General features: G+C 32.0%; 1 protein-coding gene across 1 annotated transcript in view; it reads left to right on the top strand.

Annotated features, from left to right (window-relative positions):
* EYS (eyes shut homolog) overlaps nt 1-22101 on the top strand; it is a gene marked incomplete at both ends in the record, with an annotated part of 1618725 nt that overhangs the window by 365164 nt on the left and 1231460 nt on the right. The window contains one exon of the mRNA XM_080805925.1: nt 9421-9527. Within this exon, the coding sequence (XP_080662051.1) occupies nt 9421-9527 (107 nt within the window). The remainder of the gene's footprint in view (nt 1-9420; nt 9528-22101) is intronic.

Raw genomic sequence — 22101 nt, 5'->3', positions numbered from 1 at the left:
ATTGATAAGGATATTTCACAACTCATCAGCTTTTAACTTTTCATAAAGGAATTTATTTTTCTTTGTATTTATTTTTCTCTTGTTAAATCCATATTTCTGCTGCTATATGGTTCTTTATTTTTGTAGAAAACCACTATTATCTTATTAAAATATATAATTCAAGTAGAGGTACTGATTATAAATTTTCAAAATATGGTAAACTTTTTTTTTTTTTAGAATTAGCTACAAAATCTCTTTTGCATAATTGAATAATTCACAGATTGGTGTTATATGAATCGTGGCTGAGGACAACACTGAAAACTTTATAAATAGCACAAGAGAAAATTGAGGTTTAACTTCTGTGTTGTATTGATTATAAAAGTGAGAACCATGAATCTGAGCTTACTTAATGATAGTCACAGAACTAGTCATTTTTATAAACTTCACACTAACCTTTCATATTTGTGTCCGTTTAAATTCAATTATTTCATGAGAGAAGAGATAGTTTCACAAAATGTTATTGAAGTGGTCACAATTTTTAAAAACAAGCAAAAAACAAACTTGAGCACTAAACATGGTAAATAAAAATCAACTTCCAATAAAAAACAAGAGATTCTCTACTTCCAAGTCTGCTAAACAGAGACAAAAATGTTTTAATAGTTCCTTATTTTATTCTATTATGCCTTATTTGCTCATTCAAAAAATTTATTTGCTCTTTTGAGTTTTGTGAATTTATTATGCATGTTAATTAATTGGTTCTCCATTATGAAAGATGAATCTTCTCATTAATTCTCTGAACCACCTTTTATCTCCAACTTTTTCTTGATAGGTGTTATTATTTTTAGTTCTTGTGTTCAGACTTTTATTTCTAATCAAATTCCGATGTCCCATCTTGACTTTTATTAAAGTTAACGATATTGGTGCTCTTACTCTTCTCTTTCCCATTTAACCCTTTTCACTTACCAAATTCCGTCACTTTTTTTTGTGTTTACATTATCATTGTTTGAATACATTATAACTGTCAGCTGCACTTTGTTTAAACGTTGAGTTTAAAAGTTGAAAACAAATCACATTTATATTATTATGCATATATAAATATTCTTCACTGATGAAGTGGTGTTAGAATTACATCTGTTTTCTGAAGTTTCCTATGTTGCAATCCAAGTCCATTTGAAGGACAGTATTTCTAGCCTTGAGATCTAATAGTTTATTTTACACTAAATCAGTTTAGCTCAGATCAAATTTAATTGATTTAGACAATCGCATTCTTTATACACTTTTATATTTCTGCTCAAATTTCTCATTGACTTCTTTATTTGTATTTAAAGAAGAATTAGTTTCTTCTTATTTAAGTTTTACATGTAGTATACAGCATTATGTCCACTTTATATGTAGAATGGATCCACAAAACTATCCTTGAAAAAAGAGTTTCTTCAACATTCATTAATTTAGACAGTAATTCTTCCCAGCCATTATCATAGGATAACTTAACACTGTACTCCTGAATTAAATGAATATTTTCATATACCATTTCTCTTTTTTCCCTAGGAGCATTTTTTTTTTTTTAGCATTTATTTATTTGAGAGAGAGAAGGGGGGAGGAGAGGGAGAAAGCATGCAGAGGAGAGGAAGGAGAGAAGCAGACTCCCCACTGAGTGCAGAGCCCAAGACAGCTGGATCCCATCACCCTGAGATCATGCATGACCTGAGCGAAATCAAGAGGGGATTGCTTAACTGGCTAAGCCCCAGGTGCCCCATTCCTAGAAGCACATCCTAAAGTAATTTCTTGAGAATATTTGAGAAAGAGGATTATTTTATTATTTAGTTACTCCAAGTAATATTTTTTCCAGAAACACTTCAAGTTTTCCTTTTATCCTTGATGTTCTGAGATTTTGAAGTAATGAAACTAGATGTAGATCTTTTATTTATACATATATTAGGCTCCTAAAGAATAACATGTCTTATTTGTCTTTAAATAAGACTTACACTCCTGTTATTTTGCTAAACTATTTTAAATTATCAATATGACTCCTGCTAAAGGGTATAATGCAGAACATGACAATAACATGCAAAACAATTACAGTAAATAGATTTGCACATAAAGAATTTTTACTCTGCAAATAAAATTTACTAGTATGTGTTATATTTACCTATATACTTCCATTTCCTAATTAGCAGACATAGAATAATTAATCCAAAAGGAATCCTAAAGAGAATTCAGTAAACTACTCAGTAAACTATTGTTGAAGATATGAATTATTTTATCACTGATAACATTTTAATTGGGGAAGGATTTAGTGTCTTGAGGTGTTTAATTTGAGATAACGATATGACCAGAGTTAGGTTTGAAACATGTACTAGGAATTGAGTCAAAAGTGAGAATCAGGATGTAGGGAACATGTTTATAGGAGTATATGAAAAGCCTTAAAATCAAAGGGCACGGAAAGGAAAAACAGGAGAAATAGTCAATCCTTGGGAAAATCCAATAGGATAGATGGAGAAAGAGAAAGAGCAATATATGTCAATGGGGATAGAAGCGGGGACCTAGAAATATGATTAAAACCCAACTTCATGTTATGCAACAAAGGCCAATGATTTGGTAACAAAGTTAACTTATGGGATTACTTACTGTTTCAGTTGGTCCTAGTGAATTGGCTAGTATTTGTAATTTCTATTGATCTGTCTTAGAATTCGGAGACTTTCTTTAGTCACCTAATATCTGCCATTAAACCCTGTTAGAAAACTTCTCATTTCAGTTATTTGCATTTTCCAGTATAGAATTTATTTTTAATTATTTATTTTATAGTTCTTCTCTATTGGAATTTCATACTTCCTGTGTACTTTTCATCAAATTTTAATTTAATTTTTAAATACAGTTTTCTTTAATTCTTTGAACATATTTATAACACCTGCTTTGAAGATTCTGTCTGCTAAACTAAGATTGGAGCCCACTCTAATCACAAAGCTTAAGTGTCAGACTGGATTTTTTAAAAAAGCAACATTAGATTATGTGCTCATATTCAAAGACTCAAATAGGCTAAAACTTAAATGATGTTTAAAAGATATCATATGAAGAGTAAACATAAGAGAGCTAGAGGAGCTTTCTTAATATTCCACAAAATATACTTTAAGACAAGAAATATTACAAGAGACAAATAGCAAAATTTCATCATGGCAGAGGATCAATACATCAGAAAGATAAAACAACCATAAATATATACGTATCTATCAACAGAACTCCAGTATGCACTAACCAAAAATGGAACATTCAAAAGATAAATACATTAATTAACAAGTATAGTTGGAGATTTCAGTAACTTCATCACAATAATAGAACAACTAGATGAAAAATCAGCTAATATATTGATGAGTTAACATCAACCAGCCGGTCTAACTGGCATTCGTAGAAAACTCCATCTAGCTACAGCAGAATGGAAGACTATGTATACTTTTTAAACACATGGAACCTTCTCCAACAGACAATATATTAGGTTTAAAAAGACCACAATAGAATTAATTAAAACTCAACCCCAGAAAGATATTTGGGAAATTAACCTACATATAAGTAACACAAAGAAATATGATGGGAGATATTTGAATTTTTTTTAATGGAATGGAAATGAATACAGAAAATCAAAATGTATGTTAAAGAAGTGCTTAGATATAAGTTTATGGGTTTCAATGCTTATATTAGAAAAAAGCACCTAAAGTAAGTAATCTAAACTTGCACCTCAAAAGCTTGAAAAAGAAAAGCAACTAAATCCAAAGTAAGCTAAAGAGGAAAACAACAAAGATTGAATTAGAAATCAATAAAATAGAAAATAGGAGGAATCAACCACACAAAAATCGGGGTTTTTTTAAAGATTACAAATTGATAAATCTTTAGTGTAACTTAGAAAACAGAGAGAGACACACACACACTTCGTTAATACCAGGAATAGAAGAGGAGGCATCATTACAACACTACAGAAATTTTAAAAGGTCATAGGAATTACTATGAACAACTGCATGCCAACAAACTAGAAAACATAGAGGGATTATAAAAATTCCTAGAAAGGCACAAAAACACAAAACTTAATTCAAAATTTTAAAAAAATGAACAAATAACAAGTAACAAAATTGAGTTATAATTGAATAATTTACCCTGAAGAAAAACATTGGCCAGATGATTGTACCAGTGAATTCTGTCAAATATTTAAGCAATTAATAATGTCAACTACACACAACTCTTTCTTTTTTTTAATATTTAATAATATTAAATAATATTATTTATTTATTATTTATGTAAATAATAATAATTTAATGAATTATTGAACTAGAGTTGACATAGAGTGTTATATTAGTTTCAGGTGCACAACAGGGATTTGACAGTTCTATACATTGTGCAGTGCTAACTGTGAAAAGTATAGTTACCATCTGTCACCATTCAAAATTATTACAATATTATTGACTGTGTTCCCTATACTGTACTTTTCATCTTTGTGACTTCTTTATTTTATAACTGGAAGTTTGTACCTTTTAATCTCCTTTACCTCTTTCATTCCCTGACTCCCTCCCCTCTGGCAACCACAACTTTGTCTCTGTATTTGTGAGTCTGTTTCTGGTTATTTGTTTGTTTGTTCATTTATTTGTTTGTTTTAATTCCATATATAAATGATGTTTTGGAAAATAAATACTATTTTTTGTCTGACTTATTTCCCTTAGTGTAATACACTCTAGGTCCATTCATGTAGTTCCAAATGACAATATCTCTTCATATTTTATGGCTGTGTAATATTTCATGGTAGATCTATAGATGATAGATGATAGATAGATAGATAGATACTACATCTGTATTCACTCATCTATCCGTGGACATTTGGTTGCATCCATATCTTGATTATAAATAATGCTCCAATAAACATAAGGGTGCATATATCTTTTGGAATTAACATTCTCTCTTTTTTGGGGGGTAAATGCTTAGTAGTAGAATTCCTGAACAATATGTTTTGGTTTCTTTTTTAATTTTTGAGGAAACTCCATACTGTTTCCTGCAATGTCACACCAATTTACGGTCCCACCAACAGTACACAAGAATTCTTTTTTCTATGCCCTCTGTACAGTTCTTTCTATAAGGAGAAGAATATTGAAAACTTTCTGAGAAATTCAGTGAGATCACTATTATCCAGAATGCAAAACCAGGCAAAGACAGCAAAAGAAAGTATAAACAAATATCCCTAACTTCAAAGGCTGGTGGCTATGACCTTCTTTGCCCCTGAAAATAGAAGACATGAAATATAGATTAACATTAATGATTTATTAACATTAGTGATATTTACTACAGATATCTGAAAACTCTTCTTAGTTTTTTCCCTGATTGCTTTATATGTAAAATTGAAATATAAATATTTAATAATAATGTCAAAAACAAATTGTTGTGCATACCAGTAAAGGAGTTATTCACTGTGGGTATGAGAAATATACTCAGTGTGGTTTAACAAGAAAATTATTTAATTTAGAGTTTATTAAAGAACATTACAAGTACGATCTATAGGAGCTTCTAGAACCAGATGTGGAAAATTGGCATATAAGATGGAGTCTAGAAAGTAGATAAGGAAACATCATATATTATCACAACGTTAGTAGGGATGGATGGCAGTGACACTAGGTAACACTGAAGCAGTGTTGTTAGTAGGGCCATGGAAAACTGTTATGGTTGTCCTGATGTTACCAGCTGCAAAACAAATGAGTTTTCCATCCCTGTTTCTTGTCGTCACCAGCTTGCTTTCAAATTCTGTGGTGGGTCCATGATATATTAGCCAGCTTTTGGTTGCATATCCACATTTTGGGGTACCCACGACTGAGAAAGATATAACTTGGATTTTCACCTATTATGAGAGATGGTCTTTAACTTTTATTGAATAATTATTAAATAGTTAATTATCCATATGCAAAAGGGAGTTCAGAGGATGAATAGTGCAAGGAAATAAGAGACAAATTCCACTATGTATTCTTTCCTTAAATAATTTTGCAAAAATCCTATCTTTTTCTACTTAGAAATTATTTAAAGTAATTTGGGAATATGAAAATAAATTCAGTTTATAGTAATTGTTGAAGGAGATCATGTGGCTGCTTGTTGACCCTCATGTTATATGGGGGCATTTGGAGGCTCCTTACCCCTGCCTCTGTCCTTAGAATATATATATAAAAACATGTTGCCCACTGCTGTCACACTGGCAGCTGTTTTAAGGATATAAACTTGAAAGAGGAAGATGTTGTTAAGATTATCTGGTCCCATGAATACATGACTGAACCAAGTTATAGACTACAAATAAAGTTAAGATTCTGGCAGGTAAATGTAGAAATCTCCTGGTTTTTTGGCAGCCCAAGGCAGACCTTGTAGAAAATTCCCTTATTATTAAACTTACCACCTACCAATCTGGAGTGCTCGACCTCTTTCTTCTGTCTTTCCTTGCCCTCCATGTACAAGGGCCAATTTGCAAGTCAACAGTAACTTAAAGAAACAAGGAGCTGAGAAGTTCTTAGTTATGGTTTTTGTTTTGTTTTTAAAGAACTGCAGAAAGGATTCGAATTATATATAATGGACTGTTTTTCAAGGAGAGGCATCAAAGAAAGTCAGTTTGGTTAACATTGTATAATTATATATAAATAGTCATGCATGTATTCAATTTTAAGGAAGTAATGTAAATTTTGAATTCTAGGTGCATGGAGATGAGAATAAAGCCACAGTTGTAGTCACATCAGAACAAAAACAGAAAGAGTAATTGATGGCATTAGGCAATGTGTCAAATTTTTGTGGACAAGTTGAAAATCTCATATACACTGAAAATAATCTTAGATTTAGTTGCAAGTTGTATCAGTGGCACATTTATAATGAAGTGAATCCTTTGCTTGTTTCTAAATAATAACTGTGAGGCTGAGGTAGATGAGTGCCTTAGTGATGCCTGTGCAAAAGGGGTTACTTGTGTTGATCTTTACAGCACCTTTAGCTGTCTGTGTCAGAATGGATTTCAAGGTAGGCACACATGCTAACCAAAATTAATACCTGAAGGTTAATTTGAGGTAGAAGTAACTCCTTATTTTTAGAAGATACAATTCATCTAGTAAACATGCATATTAATTCTTTTCCCAGGAGAACATTTGAATATATAGTATCTGTTTGGATTATTTTACTACATCTTCACATAATCACAGAAACATATATATTTAGTGTTGAATGAATACTTTGCTTTTGTAAATAAACTGGGTTTTTTTCCTTAGGTTTATCAACTATAAGTTCATTACACTTATATTTATTATTTTTTAAGATTATTTATTTGAGAGAGCACGCACGTGTGAGTGGGGGAGGGGCAGAAGGAGAGGGAGAGAGAATCTTAGGCAGATTCCATGCTGAGCACGTAGGTGGCCACTGTGGGGCTGGATCTCACAACCCTAAGATCACAACCTGAGCCTAAACCAAGAGTCTGGCACTTAACTGATGGTGCCTCCCCAAGGCCCCCCATCACACTCATATTTAAAACGTCTAATATTTATTTTTATACCACATTTCATTCTGTTACTCTGGTAACTCCTACAATAGCCCTTGTCAATATATATCCGTTATTTTGATAAAGAGCTGTTTATGTTTTTAAATAATATGATTTTTTACATTAGGAGGACACTCTAATAATAGACCTTTTTTTCCAAGATTGGAAAAAGTAGTGAGACTCTCAGTGCTTTATATGCAAGCAAATACTATCAAACTGTCATCATTACAAGCCAAAATGTCCAAAATCTATCTTCCCAAAACTCTTCCTAATTCTACTTCTATGTGAATGATTGTTTCAAAAATAAAGCACTGCATAACCTTTAAGCAATAAGAAAGTCTTACTTGTTTTGAAAACCACAATGAAACAACTTTTTTTTTTTTCCCTATTAAATCTGAGAAACTGGTTTTATGTGGTTAACCTTAAGAATGACCATCTTCAGATCTGTGTGGTCACTTATTAAAACTTAATGTACTGTTTATCATAAACAAAAACTCAAGATTATTTCTTAAAATTGTATGACACAGAGCAAAAACAAGGTGTTTTGAAGAAGTGAATTTTGGTACATCCCTAATTATAAGGAATAAACTAAGGTTTTTAAATGTGCCATTTTTCTTCTCACAAAGTTGATTCATAAGGAAAATTACCAAAAAATAATTTTAAGGTTTAAGCAAAGTATTTATTTACTCATTATTATTTTTAATTTTCATTTTTTCCTGGGTTAACTTGATATTCTAATGCCACATTTTCACTTACTATTTTGTTAGTGATCATAATAATACAAATAGGTTTTTTATTTAGTTAGGTATGCTCTTTCCTATTTAGTTATCTATTACCTTAATTTTCCTCCAGCCCAGATTCATTTCACCATTTTAGAAAAAAACATTTAAGATTAGAAAGATTTCCATTCTTCTAACTTGCTAATACCATGTGTTATGTGTCAAAGCCAATTTTTCTGTTCTTATTCAAAATTGGCAAAAAAAAAAAAAAAAGCTATCAAAAAAGTTAAAAATCAATTCAGAATCAGCTTAGGCTATGTTTTCAATGCTTTGCAAATTAATAAACAATCCAAGTGACAGAATATGAAAGTCAGCTTTAGAAACACAGCTCTAAGTGGAACATTCATGGGAAATCTGCACTGCAGAACCAGTTAAAAGAAAATGTTAGGAGGTCCCTGGCTGGCTTACTCCATAGAACATACAACTTTTAATCTTGGGGTTGTGAGTTTGAGTCCCACCTTAGGCATAGAGATTACTTAAAAGAAAAAAAAAAAAAAAGAAAAAAAAGAAAATGTTAAAACTATATAGTAAATGAATACTTCTGATTTATTTTCTTTCCATATAGACCTGCTTTGTGAAATTAATAAAAAGAAATGTGACTCATCACCTTGCCTCCATAATACTACATCTACAGAGTTCATGGATAAATTCAAATACTTGTTCCCCCCTGGCTTTATTGGTAAGTAACATTTGACAACTGTGCCTTGTAAAAACATTTAGCCTTGGAGGACATACATCAGGATGCCATTGATTCACTAGTATTTCCTTTTTGATCCTTTTTATTTTCCTTAAATTAACATTTGATTTGTATCCCAGTAACTTGAAACATCTACTCTGTCTCTAGAATCCAAAGCAGAAGATAAATTATTTCACATCTAAGCAGACTTTGGATGCCTACGAATTCAGAGGAGATTAGTCTGCATTTAGTAATTCCAAGAGAAGTTGTTGCAGTTTGTAGTAAGGTGAAACAAATGGATTCTGACACTAATATGTGTGGCATTTTTTATCTGAGGAGTTTAGTCTCAGGTATCACCCGAAATGGATTAAAAGATTTGGGGAAATTTAAGAATTATAACCTGACACCTGGTTGCCTTATTAAAACTTAAAACCTTTTTATTATTTTTTCAAAGTTTCAAGATATAAAATAAATACAGATTTGTGTTCTTCACATCCATGCAAGAATGGCGCTACCTGCATTGACCAACCTGGTAATTACTTCTGCCATTGTGTGGCTCCATTTAAAGGTAATGAACACCAAGAGAAAAGGTAAAGCAAACGTAATTAACTTTTAAAAGCATTTCTGTCTCTTATCTGAACTCATTTCAGTCTTCCAACAACATTATTAGTCCTTCATTTTTTTAAAGTCCGCTTCTAAAGTGACCAACCAATTATCCCTTAGGCAGAAACTAGAGTGAAATGAACTTTGTTTATACATTCACTGAAATAGATGAGTTTCTTACTTTTCTATTGGAAAGGCCACTGATACAACCAAATGATAAAATGAAAAGTAAGGAATTTATTACCAGTCTATCATGTTATATTTAAAATATTTTTTCCTGTTCTTTCAGTTTCTCAAGAAATTGTCAGGTTTGTTCTTTCTTTCTTTCTTCCTTCCTTCCTTCCTTCCTTCCTTTCTTTCCTTTTACTAAACTAATCATTATTTGTAAATTATTGTATAGACTAATATATGAAAAGTAGATCTGGATGCTTCCTTGGATTTAGTATCTTTTTCTAAGCTATGAATTTGAAAACTAAATTAGCTAGTGTTCTCCAAAGAAACAGAACCAATGGGAGATATATCTATGGATCTATACCTATCTGTGTATTATGGCAATTCATTATGAGAAATTGGCTCAGACAATTATGGAGGTTGAGAAGTTTCATGATCTGTCTGCAAGCCAGAGACCTAGGAGAGCAAGTGGTGTATTAGTCTTAAATTCAAAGGCATTAGAACTAGGGGAGAGGATGGTATAAATCCCAGTCCAAGAACAAGAAAAAAAACAGCATCTCAGCTCAGCAGGTAAGCAGAAAAGGAGCAAGTCCTTCCTTTCTTTAGTTTTTGTGCTACTCAAGCCCTCAACAGATTGGCTGATGCCTGCCCAGTTTGGGAAGGGCCGTCTACTTTACCGAGTCTACTGATCCAAATGCTTGTATCATCAGGAAACACCCTCACAGACACACCTGTAAATACTGTCTAATCTGGCTACTCTGTGGCCCAGTCAGGTTGCCACATAAAAGTAACCATCCCAATGTTCAACTAAATACAATCAATTTAGATATTTTCAAATGTTGTACCTAATTGTCTTAGATTTTCCTATTAATGAAAAAACATAACTGCTGACAAATTTCAAGTATTTTATATCTATATAAACTCATGAAATCATAGTTCTCTTATCTGTTAACTAGATATAAGAATACACTTACCTCATGGATCTGAATATAGATTTAATGAAGTAAGTCATAGGAATACTATATCACCTGCCAGAAATTAATCATCATCAAGTGTTTAATTATAATTTTAAATAATTTTCTGACATATATATGTAAAAACCATTAAATATGCACATATGCACTGTTTTCCAATGTTTGGTTAGGTAAGACTTAGTATATATTTATTTAACTATACATCTTTAAAGGTACATAGAGAATTATTTAAGCAATCCTAGTAATGTAAAAAAAAAATAGATTTCATTTTAAAAATAATAAGTTTGACCAGCACCTAGATCTTAGTTTCTTATACCATTCTCCAATAAAAGGATCTCTTTAGAGATCTAGCTGATTCTAGGACTAAAATGCAAAATGTAAAAGTGAGTGTGGAAAGTCTTGTAATGCCAGAAAACAATGAGTACTCAAAAAACAAAACCATGAGACTATGTAAAAGGGACACATGAGCCAACTGCCAAACCTAAAATAATATGAGCGAGAAAATAGTTTACCCAAAATAAGAAATAAATACCCATGAGTCCATACTGAGAAAAATAAATGATTGATAAATATATGAGTCAGAATAATAGACACATCTTTTATACAGAATAATTCCAAATAATTTATGAGATACTTTATACTCAAGGAGATAGAACATAACTTCTTACCTCTTGAGTTGGACTGCACCTAGTGACTGTATTCCAAAGTGCACAGGATGGAAATGGGGGTTGGGGGAAAGTAACATTACCATGGAGAAATCTGACAAACACTACCTAAGTCAAATGACCAATGTTCACATCAACAGTACTTAATCATGTTAATAGCACAGACATATGATATGAAGTAATGAGAATGACACTTTATCATAGGGATTTTTTTCTTAAAAACACATTATCCTGGTCTAATCATGATAAAATCCTCAAACAAATCCCAATGCTAAAAATACCTGACCAGTACTTCTTAAAACTATCAAGGTCATCAAAAACAAGGAAAGTCTGTGCAAAAGATTTTTAGTTTAATACAGTCATAATTATTTATTTTTGCTATTGTCATCCTTGCCAGAGGAGATAGGTCCAAAAAACTATTCCTAAGGCTGAGGTTTAAGAGTTTACTTTTTTTTTTTTTTTAAGAATTTTATGGTTCCATGTTTTATGTTTAGGTCTTTAATTCATTTTGAATTTACTTTTATATATCGTTTAAGAAAGTGGCCCAGTTTAACGATTTTGCATGTAACTGGTCAGTTTTCCTGAAGGAACTCATCAATAAATTGAAAAGGCAACCTATGAGTTGGGAGAAGATATTTGCAAATGACATATCTGATAAGGAGTTAATATCCAAAATATATAAAGAACTCATACAACTCAACACCAAAAAAACAAAAAGTGCAGTTTGGACACTTTTGGGCAGAGGACCTGAATAGCTAAACACTTTTCCAAGGAAGACATACAAATTGGCCAACAGACCCATGAAAAGATGCTCAATATCACTAATCATCAGGGAAAAACAAATCAAAACCACAATGAAATGAATGAATGAAATGAAATGAAACCACTCCTATCTGTCAGATTAGCTAGTATCAAACAGTTAAGAACTAACAATATTGGCAAGGAGGAGGTGAAAAGTGAGCCCTCATGCACTGTTGGTGGGAATATAAATCAGTACATCCTCTATGGAAAATAGTATGAAAACTCCTCAAAAAGTTAAAAATAAAACTACTATATGATCCATCAATTCTACTTCTGGGTATTTGTCTAAAGAAAATGAAACGAAACGAAAATGAAAACACCTAGCAAAGAGATACATACACTCCTATGTTCATTGCAGTATTACTTAATTATAGCTAAGATATGGAACCATCATAAGTATCCATCAATAAATGAATGGATAAAGATGTGGTATACAGCTGAGAGCATATAATACTGTAGTAACTCTGGTAACAGATAGTCACTATATTTATTGAGATAGTATTTCATAATGTATATGAATGTTGAATCACTATGTTGTATGCCTGAAACTAATATAATATCATATGTCAACTATACTTCCACCAAAAAACAAAACACAAGACAGTCTGAGAAATTTTCCAAACCAGAGGAGACTAAAGAAAAATGAGTACTAATATTACATTTGTGGTACCCTGGGTTAGATCCTGGGGAAGGAAAAGACATTAGTTTAAGACTAAGAAAATCCTGGGGCACCTGACTGACTCCTTTGGTCAAGTATCCAGCTCTTGATTTTGGCTCAGGTCATGATCTCAGGGTCATGAGATAGAGCCCCATGTCAGGTTCCATGCTCAGTTTAGTGAGGAGTCAGTTTGAGATTTTGTCCCTCTTCCTCTGCCCCTCCCCCTGTTCTCTCTCTCTCAAAATAAATTAATAAACTAAAACAAACAAACAAACAAAAAACGAAGGAATCCAAATAAAATATGGACTTTGGTTAATAATAGTGTATCAATATTGGCTAATCTGCTGTGACAAATGTACTAAAGTCAGATATTAATAATAGTGGAAACTGGTTGCAAAGTATACAATATCCTCTGAACTATCTTTGTAACTGTTCAGTAAATTTAAAACTATTCTAAAATTTTAAAAAGTTTAATTAAAAATAAATTATTTCAAATAAATAATTTCTGATTCAAAATAATTTATACTTAAAACATAGTCATTTTTGGTAATCAGAAATATTTTTACCTTTTCATATACTAAATATTGTAGTCCACTCATTACAATGAAGTAAAGAATCTTCAGTTAATTGCTGTGCCTTAGATTTGTAAAACAAATTAAAATGTTCAATGGATTTTCAAACAAAGATAAATAAAACATAAAAGGAAAAACAAAGTTGATCTGTTATAAAATGAATGTTCTTAGTAATGAATGTAATATTCTTTTCTGGTAATAATGACATGTAATGAAACTTACAGTACTAAGAATACACCATACTATCAAAAACACATTTTTGACAATTTTTAACTCACTTTTATTATTATACATCAGTGTGCTAGAAAATCTGTCCTGTGTAACAGAACCTAGCTGCTTGTTCCTCTGTTTCCTTGGCTTCTGGCATAAGCTTAATTATCTTCTATTATTTGGGACCATGTGAATGAGTTCACAGTGGTAGTTTTAATCTTATACTCTGATCCATAAGAAATGTCCTGTAAGTATTTTGTTCCCCTTTTTCTTCTCCATTCTTGTTGGGAGTGAGATGTCTAAAAAACTAGAGGAAAGAAGAACCAGAAGATAGAAAAACATTGGTCCCTAAATCATGTAGAAAGATGTCCATGGGTCAGAAGTATCCCCATTGTACTGAGTGAACAAAAAACAAAATTTTTTTTTTTTTTTGTGGGGACACGTGGGTGGCTCAGTCCGTTAAAGCCTCTGCCTTGGGCTCAGGTCATGATCCCAGGGTCCTGAGATGGAGCCCTGCATTGGGCTCTCTGCTCAGCAGTGAGCCTGCTTCCTCACCTCTCTCTGCCTGCTTCTCTGCCTACTTGTGATCTCCGTCTGTCAAATAAATAAAATTTAAAAAAAAAAAGTTTTTATTGTGGTAAGCCACCAAAATTAGAAATTTCTTTTTCTTTGCAGCAACTAACATTATTTATCTTGAAAGTTACCCCTTTAATGCTCATAAACACTTCCTTGAAAATTTCATTGGAATTGATCTTTACAATGCCATCAATAATTATATTTTTTGAAAAACATATCTGTATAATACAGTTATGAATAATTTTTATAGGAAATGTACATATAATTTCTTCTTTTAAATTTGTAATTCTTGGGGAACTTGGGTGGCTCAGTCAGTTAAGCACCTGCCTTCAGCTCAGGTCCTGATCTCAGGGTCCTGAGATTGAGCCCCATGTAGGGCTCTCTGTTCAGTGGGAAGTCTGCTTCTCCCTTTCACTTTCTCTCTCTCTCTCAAATAAATAAATTTAATTAAAAAAATCAATTCTTTATTCTCTGATTAAGTTTAAGATTGTTAGCAAATTTACAATGTTTCAAGAAGAAATAAAAATAATATATAGAAACACTGAAACTTCAGCAAAGCAATCAAAAGATTATGTTTAAAAATATTTAGTTGAATCATTAATTCAGTGAGGTCAGTTATTTTGTCTTGAGTAGACAGTTTAGCAAACTATGTCCCAGGTAGGAAAATCCAGGCCCCTTCCTATTTCGTGCTTCTCATAAGCACCACCATACTCATTCAGTTGTGTACTATTGATGGCTATTTCGGCCACTACTTCAAGAGTATATGTGCTCTTTGCCTGCAAAACCTAGATTATTTATTTTCTGGCCCTTTCAGAAAACATTTGCTGACCTTTGGTATAGAAACTTTTATAAGCTCCTTGTGGCTTTCTGTTGGTATAGTCCAAGTTTTATTTATTGGTTCTTTTTCTGCACTAATATATATTTTGTTAAAGTTATATACAAAATCTGCTTTTTATAGGAAATGTGTAATTCTGCTCTACTATATTAGGTTAATATCATGATTTTTAATTTTCAGTAAAATGCTAGAAAAATAATACATGTTTGGGAATTTATAAATTGTAAGCCCCCCCCTTTTTTAATTTAAAGAATATGTACAGTTACTGCTTACCAAATATGTGAATTTGTAATATATGGTACTTTGAGTGTTTAAGAATATACCATAGTTCAAACATTTTGCCACTCGTAGAAGTTATATTTCATTGCTAGTTATAACTTATTAAAGCATACACTGGAGAAAGGAATTTACCCAAAAAGTAGATTGTGATTATATAGTCTACTTATGGGAACAATAGAAATAATTAGAAAAATCTTTGTGTAATTACTTCTGGAGAGCTGAATAATGCAGTGTTTTTATGCATGTTAGTTTCTAGCATTATAATTACAGATGCTCCACAAATAGCATAAGTTTCACACATGTTATTAATGCTATATATCTCTTTTGAAATCTGTAGAATCATTTTCTTCTTTTTTAAAAAGAAAAAATAAATATGGATAATAAATTCCTTAACACAACAATTGTTTTTCCATGAGGTGTTCATCCAGTGGAGTTAGCTACTGGTTAGTTTTGATTTAATCTAGGCTCCCTTCCAAGTTCTAGTTTTAGGAACTGAATTTAGCAAATAAACATCAAAAATCCATTTCCTTCAGATAGAAAGGACATTATTATTTTGTTTTCTGTTTACTCTAAACTGAATTTTTCTTCAGCAATGAACAGAATATTTTAACAAATACAGATTGGTTTTCACCTTCCCTAATAGAGGTAATAACTGATTTATGTCAAGAAAACCTAATGCCTTTCATGTAAGAAAGCAAGATTTGGACTAGATACATGTTCTACATGTTTGGATACCACTATTTTGTATTTTAATTAAAACCAAGATGATACAAATCAGTCATTCACAATGAGCACTGTTGTCATTAACCAGTCTGTTGTCACAGCCAATCACTGCTTAATGGAACACCCTCCACTAAAGCCCTCAATGGGCAACACTCCCAAAAAGAATTTAGTAATAATAATTTATCTTGCTGTCCAAAATGTACCAAGTATTGGTTTATTATGTTTCTATGTGTGGGATAAATGTTAATAAATAATGCCTCAAAATGCAAATTTTCTATGTATGAAACAAAAAGAAAATTATTAGTCATGCACATACATACCCCCCCACACATATCTAGAATTAAATACACTTACTCATCTTCCCTCCAGAATTACATGCAATTGTGTAGGAGTCCCTATTTTATAAATTCTAGTTATTAGTCTTTATTTAAAAATATAATCATATATGTTAACTAACTAGAACTTCAATAAAAACTTGAAATTTAAAAAAAATCTAAAAAAATAAAAATAAAGTACAAGGAGTGGAAAAATATATTTAATCAGTGCCAACTAATCATGTAGCCCTTACTCAATCAGGAATTTTAAATTATATCCACAAAATATAACTGGAGTAAAAAGAAGATGATGATGACCATCTATAATGAAAATTGCTACTGTCAGACTCAGCCAGGACTCTCCTTGCCAGTAAAGCACTTAAAGAGGTAGTCCCTCACAGAATTTAGAGTGTTTAGAGTTAGAATTTAGAGTAGCTGAAGAAGACCACAACTCTCAAAGTGCCTATTACACATTAGTGATACTCTGAGCTACATTAATTTAATTCAATTCTCTATAGAACAGTATGATTGATAAATCTAAAATCTTTAGTGTATATTTACTAGTAATGAACAAAACTGTTGATGATTGTATAATTCATAAAATGAACCATTTGCATTTTGAATTTCATTAAATGAAGGAATCCTGAGAGAAAATAGTTTTGCATATATCATTGTTAAAGCAATTCTATCATGTTTTGGTGGGAAAAATTAAGTTGTTACCCTTTTGTTCTGAAATATAAAAGTTTCCAATATCTAATACAAAGAATACAGAGCTTTGATGTAAATTGCTATTTGTTTGTCAGGAAAGTAAGTGCTTAACCTAATAAGAATGTTATTTTAATAAGGCTACATATGTGCAAGTAGAATAGAAATATTGTTCAAGCAAATGTCTTATCTGCTGAAGCTTTAATGACACATGTCCCTAAATGTGTAGCAATTAAGATAAAAAAGCAAAAATGGTAATTAGCCATTAAACATGTTTTCAAAAGAAAGTAAACATAGAAGAAAGAAAACTCAGCAAAATAAAAATGCTTAAGTGTGTTGAATGCTAGAATAAAAATGCTGTTTTCTGTATAGGACACTCTGTTATGGGAACTTGTAATTAGAAAGCAGATTTAAGTACATATTGTTTAAGTGCTTGTGGAGTGAAAAAGACTAGAGTACAGATAATGGAGCAATTAGTTTTTTAGCCTTCACAGGCCATATCTCAGACATTCTTGGTTTGAGCTACAATGGGGAGCTACGGATGCTGTAATTAAATGCTACAGTCTAGTCAATCTATGGCTATACTAAACATTCTTGGAGAACAGAATATTTTGGCTGGAAGATTTCTTCAACTCAACTACAGATCAGTTGAGTATATTAACAAGAAGTCAATTTAATTAAATGCATTTAATGAAAGTAATATGAGTATTTTTTTTCTTTCTCTTTTTTTTGAAAGTAATATGAGTATTATTTTGGAGAGGTTGGGCTAACTGTAAAGGACAGAGTTCATAGCAACAATACAATAGAAAAAAAATGTTCTTTTAACTGTCTCCTATTTGTTCTCCATAGCAATTTAAACCAGAAGCTTGAAGTACATGATGGTTTGAAAATGAGTATTATGTTCAGCTTCTTGGTGATTACAGCATTACCTTTAGCCTGATAGAAATACTTACATGCTGTGGCCATCTAGGCAGTAAGAATAAAGGGAACCTGAATAGTTGGTAGGTATATTTCTTTGTACTATTTATAAAAGCAATTAATTCTACATGCTTCTTTTATTAATTTCTTATGCTGTTTTTAGAGTTCCTCAGTATTTAATATCTTGGGCCAATATTTAGTTGTACGATTTCAATTGTATTCCTTATTAATGAATCAGAGCAGTTATTTATCAGTTTCATATTCCCATATTACCTTTTTTCTTTATAACCTATAGAATATATTTGTATAGGTAATTATATCTGGTGATATTTTTTATAAAAATAGCATATCAAATGAAAAAATACTGTCACATACTATAAGTATGAACATATTATATTGAACATGTTACTGAGTTTAATCAACAACATGTTATAGAGATACTTCCATCTGGGTAATCCAGTATGTGCAATGACAGGATGACAGGTCTGGCAGATTCAGAGAAATGCTTAACTATAACCTACATTTTATACTAATCAGTTTTGATTTACATTATCAACAGGGAGTAATGTACCCTTGACAATTCAGCAGTTAGGGAAAATTATAATTAAGTTGAAATTTACAGAGAAGGATTAGTTTATAATGTATTCATAATAATTTGAACTCTGTAAAATTGGAAAATGATTACACTATTTTTTTTTAATTCTTACTTTCCTTGGTTTCTAGGATATTACTCACCTTTAATTTCTGGTATTATTCAGCATCCTGTATTCAACTCTTTTACCTTTTCACTATATATACTTTTAAGTTGATCAAATTTATCCACATGTATCAATGACCTCTTTCCCAGCATGTGGAGAAAAATAAACTTTTCCCTTCAAGTTGAAAGAACTACATGTTAATAATTTCTAAACTGCTATGCATACCTTAGTACCATGAATGTTCCAGGAAGAAATTTAAAATAAAATAAAACAGAGTGAGCTGAAGCAAAAGAAAGCATGGGAATTTTAAGTGCGCAAAGATATTCAGTGTCACCAAAATTTATCCTAAGGGCAATGAGGTTGGAAGCACAGTCCAAGTCAGAAGTGTCATCTAAGGAGTATTAGGGCCAATAACCAGGCATTAATCTGGTGAAAAACATAACCAAATATACATCTTGAGAGTTATTCTAAACTGTAAAATAAAACTTCTTTTTCTTCTATAAAAGGGTTACATACTGGAAAAAGAAAAAAAATTAGGTGCTTGCAATAATCGTTATTGTCTGAAGTATAGATATGGAAACAAAGTTTGAGATAACTGGATAATTTCAGAAGATATTTAGGTGACAAACCAAACAGGATAGGCTTTTATGATGTTCAGATGTATAAAGTGGGGAAAAGAAAAGAATTATGCTCAGATTCTTAGGGTAGATAAAATGAATTATTGCTCTGGAGCCACAGAGGTAGAAGAAGCATGTTTAATGAAGAGAGAAATCAGCAGAGCTTCAAACATACTGAGTTTGTCAAACTAGAAATTATTAAGGTAGAAGTTTCCCTTAAATACTCCTAATATGTGTGTCTAAAGCACAGGGGAGAGTAGAAAGACCATAGTTTACTAAAGCATGAGTTAGGAAGAAATATATAGAATAACAAGGAAAGAATGCTTGGGATAGGCACCGAGGAAGCCTAAAAAGTAAAGAATGGATAGAGAAGAGAATACACAATGTGAAGCAATAGGAAAAGTGAGAAAAGAGTGTTTCTATTAGGAAGAAATGCTAAGAAAGTGTCAAATATTGTTGGACAATCCAGTACAACTTGGTGTCAATATGGTCCAGAAAAAATAATTTTTAGAGAGACTTTGAAAACCTTCATAAGAAATGCTTCATAAGTATAGCTATTGATGTTAGTGTTGAATGAGGGATGAGGATATGTAGATGAAATGAGAATGTGGAGATAGCAAGATTAGATTACTCCTTGAGAATATTTGATAGGTAAGAGTAAAGGAGATATAAGTCTAAAGGGGAGGAATGAGAGACAAAATATATTTTTATCTATGAAATTTTGAGTGGTTCATGAGGTACATGGATATCTTCCATTTGTGCTTCCAGATCTACTCTGTCTAGGAAGCTAAACCATACTACATGTATATCTTCTGTCTTCTTTTGGGTTTGCCCAAAGGAGAAAGGAGGAGAACACAAGGAGGAGGACACAAGATGATTATTCCCTCATTTACCATTATGAATTACCACTGACTGGTTGTATCATTTTAGTGATCATCACATCTTCTCTAAGATAGTGTTCTCCACATAGTCTTTTTGTCTCAGGTTCCAATACTAGCTCACTCAACCCCTTCACACTGAATGGCACAAAGACTGCACTCTGTCCCTTGTGGTTTTAGTACACTTGTCACACACTTATAAATAGTATCTCATTAAAATCTCTTCAACTTTCATTTTGAAAGCACCATCTCATTCCTGCCAGGATCCAGTCACACATGTTAATTTTTGTGTACTTATGGGATAATGTTATCACAACAGTAGAGATTAAACCTACAGGAAATAGAATAGTTAACAAAGAGAGGGCAGTAGAATGTGGTGAGGCAAAGATCTAGAATTATGGTGACAACATTAGCTATAGACAGGAAGAAGGGACAGATCTGTCATTATTTTAAAATAAATTAACCAGTGGAAAAGGTGGATGGTGATGTTGATAACACTAGACATTTTGGTAGGAATTTTGGAGAGTTATCATCCGATGATATCTGTTTTTGCTAGAACTCAAAAGTGTGGCTACTTTCTATGAGTGATGGGAACAGTAGCATGATTGAGAATTCAGGGAGAGTGTAAACTCTTTCACATTTAGTCAACTATCCATTTTCCTGGATTCTGATGTTGCATTGACCTTTGAAAGTGATCCTTCTAACCATGTTGTTCTATAGGAGCTGCTGTTTTGCTACCCTAAGCCAGAGTCAGAGACCATTCTTGGACAATTTGAGAAAATGTTGCTCACACTGTTTGACATTCAAAATGTGGAATGTGGGTGCTCGCTTCAGCAGCACATATACAAAATGTGGAATGTGGGACCACAAATATTGGCAGAAAATTACTTAAGTTAGGGACAACAATTTGAAGAAGCATAGAAAGAAGCAGAAAGGTAATATGGAGAGCTAAAAAGAAGGAGACAAACATGGTAGAGTTCCAGTGCCTAAAATACCCATTCCTGTGTTTTGCTGCTTGAACCAATAAATTTCTCACTGTACCAGTGCTGATACTGCTAAGGTTCTGTCTCTCTTCTCCAAAAAAGGTATTAGTTTTAAAAATTTAGACAGGATTGAAATTTGATCAAAGGTAGAGATCATAAATTTATGTTGGCATCAGTCTTCAAATTTGTGTGATCTTTCTCCATCAGTGCTCAATAACTGAAGAGGAGGCACAGAGAAAAAAAAAAAAAGAGTTGGATTAACTGGTAATTGAGGAAATACAATGAAAATTACATTTTCATGTGCCATGAAATTACTATTTCATGAGTAATAAGGGTAATTCAGTCCTAATTCTAACCCCGAAGTTTCCCTGGAATGGAAAAATAGCTGTCCTTCAGAGGGCTAAAAGCAATATGATGTAACTACATTGCAGAAGGTTTTAATGAATCAAGAAGGTATAAGATACGTTCAATAAATAATAATTATTGTGAAAGGTATATAATATGATAAGATTGGGAAGACAATAGTGAGGTTGGTTCATGGGAGGTTGATTCATGGGAGAAGCATAGAGCTGCTGAATGCACAGTGAATATTTTATTTTGGCAATTACCCCAGTTTTAAGAGATCTTGGATAAACTGGACTTAGAAGAACTTACACAAAAAAGATAAAAATTAATCATAGATAGTTCTAGTAAGAGTGGAACAGCATATAGACAAGCTATTCCTAAGATGACAATTGTAAACTTTGAATGAATTATAAAATCAACTCTTTGAAGGCCTCAATCGGTGACCAGAAGCAGTAGAAATTAGAGAAGAGTCAGTCCACAAAAGAAACAAACTTGATTGGACAAAATTTCTGTTTATATGACTTTTTACCCAAGGGCACCTTCAGTCTACACTGTGTGGAGAGTGGAAACAATAGCAGAAAGCTGCAGGTGTGAAAGTAAAAACATACTTTGAAATT

This window comes from Martes martes, assembly GCF_963455335.1.
Source record: "Martes martes genome assembly, chromosome: 6".
NCBI classification, from domain to species: Eukaryota; Metazoa; Chordata; class Mammalia; order Carnivora; family Mustelidae; genus Martes; species Martes martes.
The sequence above is the reverse complement of the archived record's forward strand: the minus strand, read 5'-3'. Positions and strand labels throughout refer to the sequence as shown.